This window comes from Lipotes vexillifer, unplaced genomic scaffold, assembly GCF_000442215.2.
Source record: "Lipotes vexillifer unplaced genomic scaffold, Lipotes_vexillifer_v1.1 scaffold182, whole genome shotgun sequence".
NCBI lineage: Eukaryota > Metazoa > Chordata > Mammalia > Artiodactyla > Lipotidae > Lipotes > Lipotes vexillifer.
In genome coordinates, this window is record NW_006798798.1 from 4,918,025 (window position 1) to 4,932,396 (window position 14,372).

The 14,372-nt window shown below is 54.1% G+C and overlaps 1 protein-coding gene across 2 annotated transcripts in view; it reads left to right on the top strand.

Annotated features, from left to right (window-relative positions):
* GPI (glucose-6-phosphate isomerase) overlaps positions 1 to 13,966 on the top strand; it is a 25,809-nt gene extending 11,843 nt beyond the window's left edge. Inside the window, exons 9-18 of one of the 2 annotated variants that reach the window (XM_007470960.1) lie at positions 23 to 76; positions 9,704 to 9,764; positions 10,189 to 10,232; positions 10,367 to 10,519; positions 11,354 to 11,483; positions 11,626 to 11,702; positions 12,876 to 13,004; positions 13,229 to 13,304; positions 13,380 to 13,446; positions 13,557 to 13,966. In XM_007470960.1, the coding sequence (XP_007471022.1) occupies positions 23 to 76; positions 9,704 to 9,764; positions 10,189 to 10,232; positions 10,367 to 10,519; positions 11,354 to 11,483; positions 11,626 to 11,702; positions 12,876 to 13,004; positions 13,229 to 13,304; positions 13,380 to 13,446; positions 13,557 to 13,692 (927 nt within the window). In that variant the 3' untranslated portion in view covers positions 13,693 to 13,966. The remainder of the gene's footprint in view (positions 1 to 22; positions 77 to 9,703; positions 9,765 to 10,188; positions 10,233 to 10,366; positions 10,520 to 11,353; positions 11,484 to 11,625; positions 11,703 to 12,875; positions 13,005 to 13,228; positions 13,305 to 13,379; positions 13,447 to 13,556) is intronic. The other variant, XM_007470961.1, reaches the window with a different exon arrangement.
* The last annotated feature ends 406 nt before the right edge of the window (positions 13,967 to 14,372 follow it).

Sequence of the window (14,372 nt, forward strand, 5' to 3'; positions counted from 1 at the left end):
TCTTTCCCTGTGCCCTTTTTAGGCCAAAGTGAAGGAGTTTGGAATTGACCCTCAAAACATGTTCGAGTTCTGGGATGTAAGTAAAGGCACTTCCCCGTGGTGGGTGAATCATGTGTCCTTTGCCAAGTCAAGCCGCAGATGAGGGGCCCATAAGGTCAGGTCAATATTTATTGAGCATCTGCTGCATGCCTGCAGCAGGCAGGAGGTCCTCAGAGAGGCTTGTGGGGCAGGAACAGCTTTGCTCAGTTAGGATGAGGGCTCCACTCTCACCAAGGGCGGGCTTGCAAGGCCAGGGTGCCATTCCCCTGGATGCCTGCCGGCAGCACCCACTGTAGGGTAACCAGAACCACCCCTGTCCCCCTCGTTAAGCTGAGGTTGTGAGTTATTCTCAGTGATGACCTTTCTCTGAACTACAGCCACAATCTGTAAAGGCCAAAGGGCAGGGTGAGGCAGGAGGTGTGACTGGGCAGGCCTGGAAAGGAGCTGCAGGGGCAGCTGGAGGGTGGCAGAGAGGAGGTGCCTGGGTGGGGCCCCGCTGGGCAGCTCGCAAAGCCAGCGTTGCTGAGTGGCAGAGCTGCGGGCCACTCTAGTGACAGGCAGTCACACAGACTCATCTCTGCTAGAGCCACAGCTGGTGCCAAGCAGTGAGCAGGAGCTTTCCTTGCAGCTTGCCTGAGTGCAGCTGTGGTGTGAGAAGGGCTCGGGTCGCAGAATGCAGGGAAGGCTTGGGGAGCAGAGATGCGGTGCAGGGTGTGGTGTGGGTGCCTTGAATGCAGTGGGTGTGGCCCTAACACGTGACTTCGGCAGGTGTACCTAAGAGGGCATCATCAAGTTGGGGATTTTCCCAGTGGGGCTGCTTCCAGGCCTTTATACTGGAAGCTCTCTGCTTGGTGGCAGCATCTGAAGATGTAACTTCCTTTGAAAGCTCTAAAGGCCTGGAGTCTGGGAGAGAATTACACCCTCACGCCCTAAGGCATCTTTTGTGTGTAATGAGTTAACTTCTTTCTAGGATGGGACTAGTTAAGTACCATCCTTGGAAGAACTGAGAAGAGTCACTCAAATCCTTTTCTGCGTCCTGTGGCTCAGATGAGGAGCCCGGGTCGAGAGAGACTGTGCAGCTTCTAACAAATATTGCATGCCTGATAAACGAGGGGAGGCACCTCCCTCCTCCTCTCCGGGATCTGGAGCCTGAGCAGGTGGTGGTCAGGGACACGTGGGGGCTCCTGCTAGCCAAGGAGCCCAGCGCAGCGGGGCTGTGTCGCAGCCTGGCTCGTCATTGCCTGTAACCACCCAGCCAGCAGAGATGAGTTGGGGTGTGGCTTAGAGACAGACCTGGGTCTCCCAGGTAAGGCCTAGGAATGACAGTTGGGCACAAGAACATGGGGCTGGGGCTGGCTAGTGAGGCCCGAGTGGCCAGGGTGGGCACAGTGGAGGCCTCTGCGGCCAGTCCAGACATACCTGGAAGGACCTGCCTGGGTCGCTAAGGATGTATATTGGTGAATTGAAAAGGTGACATCTGAGGAGCCAGGGACAGGAACAGGTGAAATTTGTGGACCCAGGGTCTCTCAGGTGAGAGAGAGGAGTCACAGTAGATATAGGGATGTTGCTCTGGCTCTGAGGTAAGATCTGAAGAGTCCAATCTGGCGTAGGTATGTGTAAGCAGTGAGGCCTGGTCAGCTGTGGCCAGCCACGGGGCAGCCTTGTGTGTCGGGATCAGGCAGTCAGCACGCGTTACCAGACAGCTAATTTTGGCTGGTGATGTCTGAAGAGGAGGCACCAGGACAGGTAAAGGTACAGGTGAGGTCTGTGAATTCTGGAAGAATTCAGATATTTATTCTATCAAGTGGAGTCTGAGGAGCCAAAATTAGGTACATGTTCTTTTTTTTTTTTTTTTAATTTATTTTTGGCTGCGTTGGGTCTTCGGTGCTGCACGCAGGCTTTCTCTAGTTGTGGCGAGCGGGGGCTGCTCTTCGTTGCGGTACGCGGGCTTCTCATTGTGGTGGCTTCTCTTGCTGTGGAGCACGGGCTCTAGGCGCACGGGCTTCAGTAGTTGTGGCACGCGGGCTCAGTAGTTGCGTCTCGTGGGCTTTAGAGCGCAGGCCCAGTAGTTGTGGCACACGGGCTTAGTTGCTCTGCAGCACGTGGGATCTTCCCGAACCAGGGCTCGAACCCGTGTCCCCTGCATTGGCAGGCGGATTCTTAACCACTGCGCCACCAGGGAAGCCCAAGTACATGTTCTTAAACCTGGATCTGTGAGTTCAGGATAGGTGTATACATTGGGATCTCTGACTGGCTCTGAATAGTGAGCATCAGGTAGTGAGTGGGTGGCTGATCACTCAAGTGAGGCATTTAGAACTCAGGATTAGGCAAACATAGGTAAGTCGCCTGTGTAGGTCTCAGCATCCTGACCAGGTGTGACGGCCAGAGCTCAGGGTGTTATAGAGAGCCCTGAGGTTCCATAACCAGCCCAAGACGTGGTCAGTGGCATTGGGGTCTGGCTGGGTTGGGGTATGAGGTGCCCAGATGAGGAAGAGTTAGGAATGTACCTGGTTATAAAAGGTAAGGACTGGGGAGTTGGGACAGGTGAAGAACAGACAGGTGAACCAACCTAGGAGCCACGTCGCTAAGGTGCATTGTGAGAGGCTTATGGTAGACAAAGGTCTAGAGACAAAGGTCTCTAGAAATGTCAGAGGCCCAAGTCACTCAGACACTGTTTGGCACCAGTGGACTCTCGCCAGGCTTCCCTCAGGCTGAGATGAGCAGCCAGGGATCTGTCAGGTCTCTGGGAAGAGTCTATTCAGGTTAGGTTTGTGTAGTGGGGTCTGCCGGCGTGGTCTGTAAAGCCACGTCTGCTTGAGGTCTCAGAAGCTGGAATCAGACAAGGTGTGTATAACTAGGTGTCTTAGGGGAGGCCTGAGGAGCCAAGATCAGGCACATCTGGACAGAAGTATGTTGATCAGGTAAGGACACTAAAACCAAAGGTAGGCAGAGACAGAGCTGAGTCTGACAGGTGGGACTACAAATCCACGATCGGGTCCAGGTCAGAACTGTGTCCTCAGGTGTTGTCCAAGCAGTTCTGGTGATGCTCAGGGCGATGGTCCTAGAGATGGTCCTGCGTCCCCTGGGAAAGGACTGAAAAGCTGGAGTCGGGCAAAGAGATGGAGCGCTGCATCCATCCATCTGGAAGGTTCATGAATTCTGGGTCTTTTCTCAGGTACACAGAGCAGGTCTGTCAGGTAAGGTTTGAGGAGGTGAGATACAGGTTTGTACTTTTGGTTCTTGAACAGGTAAGGTCTGAGCTGCTGAGGTCAGTCCCCGGTTTGTATTCCAGATTTGAGGAGCTGAGGTTCAGCACTGGTAGATAGAACTGAGTTTTTCAGATAAAATCTGTAAAGCCAAAGGTAAGCCAGAAGTAGGTTGGAAAGCCATGTTTAGGTTCATTAAACTCTGTCCCACAGTTGAGGTCAGGCACAGGTAGGTAGAACAGATCTGTCAGGTGAGCCCTGAGGAGCCAGGGTTGGGTTCATCTAGAAAGACCTGGATCTCTTAGATGATCTCTGAGATTATGAAGTGAAGACAGGTGGATAGAGGTAGGTGTCTCAGGTGAGATCTTGGGAGCTGGGACTGGGCACAGGTGAGTAGATCTGCATCTCCCAGGTAAGGTCAGGATAGGTAGGTAGAACTGCGTCTCTGCCTGTCTTGTAGAGATGTCTTATGAAGTTGAAGAGTTGTGGCCAGGCACAGGTATGTGGAATTGAGTTTCTCAGGTAAGGTCTGTGGAGTCTGCATCTGGTACAGGTTTTATCCTTGGGTCTGTCAGGGTGAGTTAAGTACAGGTGGGTAGAGCACGGTCTGTCAGGTAAAGTCTGTGGAGCAAGTTCAGGAAACTGGGTCTGTCCAGTGAAATCTCAGAAATCACAGCCAAGTCCAGGTCAGAAGAACCAAATGTCTCAGATGACTTTTGGTGAGCTGAGATGAGGTGCACGTAAGCAGAGCTAGCCTGCCGGGGCGGCCTCAGGAGCCAGGAACGAGCGTAGGTAGGCAGAGGTGGCTCACCGTGTGCTGTTTGAGGACCCAAGGTCGTGCACAGGTAGGCAGAGCTGGCCGTCCAGCTGCAATCTCAGAAGCCAGGCTCAGTCACAAGTAGGTAGAACTGACTTGTCACATGTGGTCTTAGGTAAGCAGAGCTGGTCCACTAGGTACAGTGTAAGGTGCCAGGTTGGTAGAATTGGTCTTCCGGATATCGTCTGAGGAGCCAGGGTCAAGCACAGGTAAGCAGAGCTGGTCTGACAGATATGGTCTGAGGAGCCAGGGTGATGCACATGTAAGCAGATCTGGTCCGCTAGGTACAGCACAAGGAGCCAGGGTCATGTACAGGTAGGCAGAATTGGTCCGTTGGGGATGGTCTGAGGATCCAGAGTCAAACACAGGTGGGCAGAGCTCGTCCGCTAGGTATGGTCTGAGGACCCAGGGTCAAGTACAGGTAGGTAGAACTGTTTGGCTAGGTATGGTCTGAGGACCCAGGGTCAAGTACAGGTAGGCAGAGTGGGTCCACTAAGTATGGTCTGAGGATCCAGGGTCATGTACAGGTAGGCAGAGTTGGTCTGCTAGGTATGGTCTGAGGAGCCAGGGTCATGTACAGGTGGGTAGAGCTGGTCCTCTAGGTATGGTCTGAGGATCCAGTGTCAAGCACAGGTAGGCAGAGCTGGTCTGTCAGGTATGGTCTGAGGGTCCAGAGTTGTGTACATGTAGGAAGAGCTGGTCTACTAGCTATGGTCCGAGGATCCAGGGTCAAGCACAGGTAGGCAGAGTGGGTCCACTAAGTATGTTTTAAGGATCCAGGGTCATGTACAGGTAGGCAGAGCTGTTTGGCTAGGTATGGTCTGAGGATCCAGGGTCAAGCACAGGTAGGCAGAGCGGGTCCACTAGGTATGATCCGAGGATCCAGGGTCATGTACAGGTAGGCAGAGCTGGTCCACTGGGTATGGACTGAGGACCCAGGGTCAAGCACAGGTAGGCAGAGCTATTCTTCTAGTTAGGTTGTAAGGATCCAGGGTCATGTACAGGTAAGCAGAGCTGGCTGGGTAGGTATGGTCCGAGGACACAGGGTCACATACAGGTAGATAGAGCTGGTCTGTTAGGTACAGCATAAGAAGCCAGGGTCATGTACCGGTAGGCAGAGCTGGTCCGCTAGGTATGGTCTGAGGACCCAGAGTCAAGCACAGGGAGGCAGAACTCGTCCACTAGTTATGGTCAGAGGAGACAAGAGTCATGCACAGGTAAGCAAAGCTGGTCCACCAGGTACAGTCTCAGGACCCAGGGTCAAGTACAGGTAGGCAGAGCTGGTCCATAAGGTATGGTCTGGGATCTGGAGTGAAATACAGGTAGGCAGAGCTGTCTGACGAGGTATGGTCCAAGGATCCAGGTTCAAGCACAGGTAGGCAGAGCTGGTCCACTAGGTGTAGTCCGAGGACCCAGGGTCAAGCACAGGTAGGCCGAGCTGGTCCACCAGGTATGGTCTGAGGATCCAAGGTCAAGCACAGCTAGGCAGAGCTGGTCCGCTAGGTATGGTCCAAGGATCCAGGGTCATGTACAGGTAGGCAGAGCTGTCTGACGAGGTATGGTCTGAGGATCCAGGGTCAAGTACAGGTAGGCAGAGCTGTTTGGCTAGGTATGGTCCAAGGATCCAGGCTCAAGCACTGGTAGGCAGAGTTGGTCCAGTAGGTATGGTCCGAGGATCCAGGGTCAAGTACAGGTAGGCAGAGTGGGTCCACTAAGTATGGTCTGAGGATCCAGGGTCATGAGCTCCCTGTTCTCCCTGGCATGTCCTGCCTTTCTGGATTTTACACTTTTTTCAGATGGGCTTTTTGACCGGGGTAGGCAGAGTTGGTCCAGTAGGTATGGTCCGAGGATCCAGGGTCAAGTACAGGTAGGCAGAGTGGGTCCACTAAGTATGGTCTGAGGATCCAGGGTCATGTACAGGTAGGCAGAGCTGGTCTGGAAGGTATGGACTGAGGGCCCAGGGTCATGTACAGGTAGGCAGAGTTGGTCCACTAAGTATGGTCTGAAGATCCAGGGTCGTGTACAGGTAGGCAGAGCTGGTCTGCCAGGTATGGACTGAGGGTCCAGGGTCATGTACGGGTAGGCAGAGCTGTCCACTAGGTATGGTCGGAGGAACCAGTGTCATGTACAAGTAGGCAGAGCTGGCCCAGCAAATGTGGTCTGGGCAGCCTGGGTCAGAGGCAGGTAGGCAAAGCCTGTCTGCCAGGTATAGTCTTGAGGAGACCTAAGGAGTTACAGTTGAACACAGGTAGGTAGACTTAGCTCTTTCAGGTGTTGGATTCAGGCAAAGGTATGTACCCTTGGTCTTTTGGTGATGCCTGAAAGACCAGGGTTAAGCCTGGGTTGGTAGAGCGGCCTCAATTCAGGCCCACGGCACTGGGGTCTTCTGAAGGTAGGCGGGATTCTGCGGGGCCCATAGCAGATATGCAGCCTGTAAGTTAGACATGAGTAGGTGGATGTGGCTCCTCTCAAGCAAGGACTTTGGGGCCAGCTGTATGTATGCTTGGGTCTTGCAGGTGAAATCCTTGGAGCATGATTCCGGCTCAGGTACATTGACCCAGGTCCTAGAAGTTAGGTCTGGGGTTAATCCCAAGTAGGTAGAACCACATCTCTTGGTGGGGTCTGCTGAGCACAGATACGCAGAGATGTTTGCATCTGTTGAGGTCTGAGGCTCCTTACTGAGGTGTTGGTGCCCAGGCTAAGCAGGGGCTGATAGTGTTGGATCTGTTTGTGAGATGTGGAAAGCCGAGTCAGACACAGACGGTAGACCTGGCTCCCTCATGTTAGGCCTGGGAGCCGAGATCAGGCCCATGGAGAGAGAGCTGGATCCCTTGGGAAGGTGTGAGGAGTCTGAGTGTTGGGCTCAGGGAGGTGTGCCTGGGTCTGTCAGTTGAGATGTGAGGGGTCAAGGTTAGGCACAGACAGGTATGTGAAGCCCGGGTCATTAGCTGAGCTGTCTGGAGCCTGCCTCTGACAGGTGTATAACCCTGTGGTCTGAGGTACTGGAGTTGAACACAAGTAGGTAGAGTTAACCTCCCAGGTGAAGCCATTGCATCCATACCCAGGGCTGCTATGTGGACCTGGCTTTGTCAGTGAGTCCGTGGATCAGGGTCACATGGGCAGAGGTATAAACACGATCTTAGGTGGGTTTTTGTCCCCCAGTTCAGGTACAAATTGGCATCCCCGGGCTTGTTAGATGAAATGAATGGGGCAGGATCTAGCCTAGAAATACGTAATTGGTATGATTGGTAAGGCCTGAGAAGGTGGGTCAGACACAGGTGGGACCCTCAGTGGTAGGATCGGGCACGGTCAGGTGGGTAGAGTGGACTCTTCATCGAGGGAAAGGCAGAGTCATTGTAGGTATGTGTACCTACCTGGTATGTGTACCTACCCAGGTATGTGTACCTGGGTCTACCTGGGGAGGTGTGTGGAGCCCTTGGGTTCAGGTAGGAGAGGTAGAATGAGCTGAGCCATGTCAGCCAGCTGTTCTTAGCACCCTGGTCAGGTGTGATGGGCAGAGCTCAGGGTGTTGCAGAGGCTTGAGGATCTGTAACCAGTCCAAGGTGTGGTCTGTCACATTGGGATCTGGCTGGCAGGGTCTGAATTAATCAAGTGGGGAAAGAGATTGGATTATACCTGGTTGGAGAAGGTGAGGTCTGAGGCTCTGGGGCAGGTGAGGCACAGAACGTGGAACTAACTGCAGAGCTACATCTCTCAGGTGTGGTGTGAGAGACCCACTGCAGGTGAAGGTGAGGTCTAAGGACCTGTGTCCGCAGCTTGAGGTCTCAGAGGCTCAAATCAGACACTAGCTTTGCTGGGCTCTCCCAAAACAAAAGTGAAGTCTGAGAACCTGACCTCAGTCAAAGTCAGCAGCCTGGAATCTGTTGGTCTGAGTGCTGGCTGTCTGCTCAGGCCAGTTTTTGGATTTGAGTCTATTGGGTGAGATCTGAGAGCCAGTGTCAGGCGTGGTGTGGTCTGTGGGACTGTGACAGTCAGGTAAGGTTCCCCCAAACCCAGACCCTTTCTAGGTAAAGAGCCCCATCATTCATCTTACTATCCAAGCCAGAAACATCTGGGCCACGTTTGATTCTGTCATTCTTCCAATTCATCCTTTGTAATTGAACCTCCTGAATCAGTGGTCTGCATCCCTGCCGCCCCCATTCAGGGTAGCATCAGTGTGTGGACGACCACTGGGGCTCCTAGGTGGTTTCCTGCTTCCATTCGCTCCTCACCCACAGGCTTCTTGGTTCTCCAGCCTTGCCTCTCAGCTTCTACCCTCCAGTTCTCACTGCTTCCTTCATCTTCTAGATTGTGCTACACTTCTTCCTGCCCAGCCTGTCTCGTCAGGCTTTCAGGATAGAATTAAGCCTTAATGCCCCAAGGCATCCATTGGATGTAATGAATTAGCATCTCTCCTTTGCCTCTAGAAGGGTGCTAGCCTTGGACCAACCTTGGTAGTACTGAGAGATTGAGTCACTCAAAGCATTTTCTGTGGGGCTTAATTCTCTCACTGTTGAGAAAAGCTGCTCTTGCTGCAGGACCTTTGCATATGCTGTTCTGGCTGCTGGAATCCTTCTCCTCCCTCTGTGCTTCCCTGGGTAACACTCATTCTTCACATCCAGGCTCAAGCACCCTCAGAGTCCTTTTATTCTTGGTTTCCTTTCTCCCAAGCACTTTATCTCATTTTCACATTTATTGGCATGATTGTTTCATTTATATCTTTCTCCCCCGTGGATTGTTTGTATTGCCTATGCTAGGAACATGGTAGGTGTTCCATAAATAGATGTTAGGAAGACGTGACTGGAGATCTGAGGATTCTGAAGGTAAAGTGGAGTCTGCAGTGTGGCATGAGAAGGCACAGTGTGAATGGTAGACCTCAGTGTGTCTTGGGCTGAGGCTGAAGATCAGTCAAGCCTAGGTATGAGCCACTGGGCCTGTCAGTGTCCCAGGAGGCAGGGCTAGGCACAGATAGGAGGTGCTGGGTCTGTCAGTACAGCCTGAGGAGTCGGGAATGGGCACAGGTATGAGGCACTGGATCTCATTGTCAGAAGTGGCAGGGCCAGGCCCACGTATGAGACACTGGGTTTCTCAGTATCTGAGGAGCAGGGGCCAAGGCCAGGTAGGAGGTGCTGGGTCTTTCATTGTTCAAGGAAGTATGCGTGGGCACAGGTATGAGGCGCTGGGTCTCGTAGTGTTTAAAGAGGCTGGACACAGGTACGAGTCATTGGGTCTGTCGGTGTCCTTGGAGGCACAACCAGACACAGGTATGGGATTCTGACTTGTCAGAGTCCAAGGAGGTGGGCTAGGCGCTGGGTATGTTGGTGCCTGGGGAGGCCGGACCTGGCACAGGTATGAGACGCCAGGTCCGTCGGTGTCTGAGGAGGTGGGGTCAGCCACGGTAAGGTCTTTGGTTGAGTCTCGTGGCTCTGGTCAGTCCCTCGTGTAGTCTCTGCCCTGTTGGTCGGCCCAGCAGTCGCCGGCGCCTGGCCTGCTGTCTTGCTTCCCCGAGGTGGGTTGGCCCCAGGGCCGCGGAGCTTCACCTGTAGCAGAGCATGGTTCTCAGGGGGCAAGTTCCGTGGCAGGAGGGAGGGGGGCGGGGTGTGCCAGCCCTTCCTCAGCACCTTCTCCTGTCTCTTCCTAGTGGGTGGGAGGCCGCTACTCGCTGTGGTCCGCCATCGGACTCTCCATTGCGCTGCACGTGGGTGAGTGTGCGTGTTTGTGTTTCTGTCTCGGGAGACCGTGTTGCGGTCTGAAGTCGGGCTGGGGGCTCGTGTCCCTGAATACCTTCCCGTTCCCGCAGGCCGCGGGCCTCTCTGCCCTCGGCTGGAACATTTCTTTCAGGTCAGGTGGGAAGGGCCGAGTTTCCTTGCGGGTTTGCAGGTTGGCCTTTCTCCCCGCCCCTCACAACTGCGGTCCTGCTCGCTCCTCCACGCCAGGTGGCCTTAGAGCTGCCTCTGTGCTCAGGGCTGGCTCTGATTAGAGGGGCTTTCTACAGGCCCAAGTCCTCCCAGATCCTGTTTCTTCTGGCTCCCCCTCCAGCCTTTCCCCGGTTCCAGAAGAAGCTGTGTCCACGTCCAGGAGGCATAGGGCATGACCATTTCTGTTGACGCTGCTTTTGTGTCGCAGGATTTGACAACTTTGAGCAGCTGCTCTCAGGGGCTCACTGGATGGTAAGTGCTGAGGCTTGTGTTCTCTGCCAGACGCTGGCCAGAAGCTTGTGTTTGGTCCAGCTCCCTCCCCCTCGCCCTCACTCCTTCCCTCCTGGGAAGCTGCTCAGCCCCCACACACCCTGTTCTCATTTCAGGACCAGCACTTCCGCACGACGCCCCTGGAGAAGAATGCCCCCGTCCTGCTGGCTCTGCTGGGTGTCTGGTACATCAACTGCTTTGGGTGTGAGACGCATGCCATGCTGCCCTATGACCAGTACCTGCACCGTTTTGCTGCCTACTTCCAGCAGGTACCAGCTGCCAGGCCAGGCCTTGGGTTGGGAGGCCCATGAGCCTGGGTGCCCAGGTTCCTGCTCCTCTAGGGGCCTTTTCCTCCATTACCCTTGGGCATGTCCAAGGCCCACCTGTGCTCCCCATCTCATGGAGAATCTTTGTAACCAGGATCTGTGTCAGTTGAGTTTGGCTACCGTAGGAGGGGCATGACTGGCTATCATGGTGCCCTGGCCAGTCAGGCTCTGGCTTGGCTCAGGGCATGTGCCTCAGCCAGGTCACTTCTTTCTTGGACATCACCCGACAGGGTGGGCCACAGCCTGGGGCCCCCATGGTTTGCACTGCCTTTGTCCCTCCAGAAAAGCAAGTTTACACCCAGTCTGTGGTGCCTCTTTGGGCTACTCACAGCCCTCTGCCCCTGGAATCTCCACAGCCCCCCTAGAGCAGCCCCTCTGCCAGTGGATCCTGTGACTGGAGGAGGGGCTGAGGCTCCCCAAGGCCCAGAGCCTAGTTGGGGTGACGGCCCTCAAAGGCTATACAGTCTGGATTCCAGCCTGCCTCTCCATTAAGAAATCAGTTGAAGATATTGTGACCCGTTTCTGCTCTTAGGGAGGTCCTCCCTGGACCTCCGTATACACCTTCTGCTGGTCATGGGTCCTTCAGAGCGGTCGAAGCCAAAAATCTTGTGAGCTGTGCCCTCCCAGGTGAGGGGACATAAAAGAATCATGCCTGCCTATATCTCACAGAGCCAGGGCAGGGCAGGCGTGCCTGGTGCATCCCAGGCTGGTTTGGGGCATGTGGGTGAAGGAGCAAGACTTGCAGATGGATGACTGGGTTTCTGGCCCTATTTCCAGGGTGACATGGAGTCCAATGGGAAGTACATCACCAAGTCCGGTGCCCGCGTGGACCACCAGACGGGCCCCATCGTGTGGGGGGAGCCAGGGACCAATGGCCAGCATGCCTTCTACCAGCTCATCCACCAAGGTGGGGCCCATCTGCTGCTGCTGGGGATGGGGAGGGCACGCCAGCAAAGACTCCTCTGTGCGGTCAGCGTTCTCCTGTAGGCCACAGGGGTGGTTCCCATGGGTGGGGATAGGCGCCTGGGTGACCACAGTGCCCTTCGCAGGTACCAAGATGATACCCTGTGACTTCCTCATCCCTGTTCAGACGCAGCACCCGATACGGAAGGGTTTGCATCACAAGGTAAAAGCCCTCGTCCCGACCCTCTTCATGCTGTCTTAGGCTCACATTACACCCAGACCTCTTAAGACTGATGCATTAGTCAGCAGCACTAGTTTTCTGTTCCTGCCACCACAGACTTAGTGGCTTAAAGACAACACCCATTTATTATCGTGGTTTCTGTGGGTCCCAAGCGCATCACGCTCTCCTGGGCCTCTGCTCAGGTTCTCACAGGCTGAAGTCAAGGTGTCGGCAGGGCCGTGTTCCCTTCCGGAGACTCTGGGGGGAAATCCTTTTCCTCATTCATTCAGATTGTTGGCAGAATCCATTTCTATGTGGTTGTAGGACCAAGACCTGGTTTCTTTGCTGGCAGCTGGGGGTTGTTCTCAGCTTCTAGAAACCCGCTTGACTCGGTCTCAGAACCAGCAAGGCTGGGTTGAGTCCATTTGAAGCTTCGATTCTCTCCTGCGTCGTCTTCTGTTGCATCTCTGCGGCTGACTCACTTGCCGTCCTCTTCTGTAATTTTTAAGGGCTATGTGATTACGTTGGGCCCACCTGGATAATCTCCCTATCTTAAGGTCTGTAACCTTAGCTCTGTCTGCAAAATCCCTTTTTGCCATGAGATATAATATACACAGGCGTTAACAGAAGGGGGCAAAGGTCAGGGAGCCAAGATCTTGCCTACCACAGCAGCAAAGGGGAAAACCACCCAACTCCTGACCTGACAAAGTCCTTGAAGAGGACCAATCCTGCCTTTTCTTGGGTGTGCAGAATAGCATGGGTTACTGTGGGCACAAGCTTTGGACTCAGGAGTCCTGGGTTTGAATTCTAATTCTTCCCCTCTGTCCTTCTGGGATTCAGTGCTGTTGACTTGAGGAAACTGAGGCTCAACTAGAAAAGAGATGACGCCTCTCCCCCCTCAGGATCTTAAAAAATAGATGTTGGTAAAGTTCTTAACAGGGCCCTCGGCAAGTAGTACGTAGTCCTTGAAGGGTAGTTATCATCGTTACCTACTTTCCAGTGTCAACAGATGTGCTCTGTTGTCCCCCCTTGCTCCAAGTAAGCTCCAGAGTCGGGGCAAGCAGCCTGACCCCGACTGCTGAGACTAACCCTGACTGGTCAGTGCCAGGCAGTCTTGTCCATCTGCCTGAAGCTCAGACAGTGCTTCAAAATGGTACTCGATGTCTCTCTCGTCAGATCCTCCTGGCCAACTTCTTGGCCCAGACTGAGGCCCTGATGCGGGGGAAGTCAACAGAGGAGGCCCGGAAGGAGCTACAGGCTGCAGGGAAGAGTCCAGAGGACTCTGAGAAGCTGTTGCCCCACAAGGTCAGCACTTCTCCTGAAGTGAGCTTTGGGTGGCATCCTGGAATTGGAAGGATAAAGTTGTGTGGCCAGGGCAGGGGCTCATGGAGTGCCTTGCCTGTCCTGCACAGTAGGAGGGGCTGTCTTCACAGAGCTGCCCATCCCAGCCTCTGGCGCAGCATGTGCTTCCCTTATGAGGAGTTAGGAATCACGACTAACTGGGGGACATTTCTGGGTGTTTTCTGAAGGTCTTTGAAGGAAATCGCCCAACCAACTCTATTGTGTTCACTAAACTCACGCCATTCATTCTTGGAGCCTTGATTGGTAAGTGAGTGGGGAAGTCCCAGCTTCGGGTAGGTCGGACTGGGCTGGTAGAGCCCTAACATGCTCCCTCCACAGCCATGTACGAGCACAAGATCTTCGTTCAGGGCATCATCTGGGACATCAACAGCTTTGACCAGTGGGGGTGAGTTGCTGGCTGAAGGGGAGGGTGGGGAACGCCTGTGAGTTGGCTGGTGGATTTCCCTAGTGATGTTGGAAGCTTCCTCATACCATTCTTTCTCCTCGCCCTGGCAGAGTGGAGCTGGGAAAGCAGCTGGCTAAGAAAATTGAACCTGAGCTTGATGGCAGCAGCCCAGTGACTTCTCACGATTCTTCCACCAATGGGCTGATCAACTTCATCAAGCAGGAGCGTGAGGCCAGAAGCCAATAAACTTGTGCCCGGCAGTCGTCCCCGTTGTGACTGGTCCTTCTTGTCCCTCCTGCCCAGAGTCTGCACTGCGTGGTCCTGCCCAGAGCACCCTCTGGTTTCGGGCTTGGGCCGCGAGCCCTTTGGCGGAAGCTGGTCTGGAATTGCCAGCCTCACCCTCTCCATGTCCAGGCCCCCCTCTGTCTTACAGTTGGCTGAAGTGTTTCAGTGCAGCTGATTTTTCCAACCTGTGTTCATTGTTCATATACCAGGTAGAAAATAAAGATGCCACAAAGGAGATTGTAGGCTGAGACTCTTCTTTGTCCTGAGATGGGGCTCTCTGCAGGAGTTAGGGTGCCCAGTAGGAGGAGTGTTTGCCTTGTGTGAGGCTTTGCTGTAATTGGTGAGCAGATCCAGAATGGAGGACGGTCCCTTGAGAAGAGAGTGGGTGGAGTGGGGCATAATCCAAGTCACGAGGGCAACTTGGCCTCTGTAATCGAATCTTTTCTACATCTTCTTACACTCCTCACCCCTGTGTCTTTGGAGGGATTGTATACTTCTGTTCACTGGATAGTTTTTTTGTTTTTGTTTTTTTTGTGTGTGTGTGTGGTATGCGGGCCTCTCACTGTTGTGGCCTCTCCCGTTGCGGAGCACAGGCTCCGGACGCACAGGCTCAGCGGCCATGGCTCACGGGCCCAGCCGCT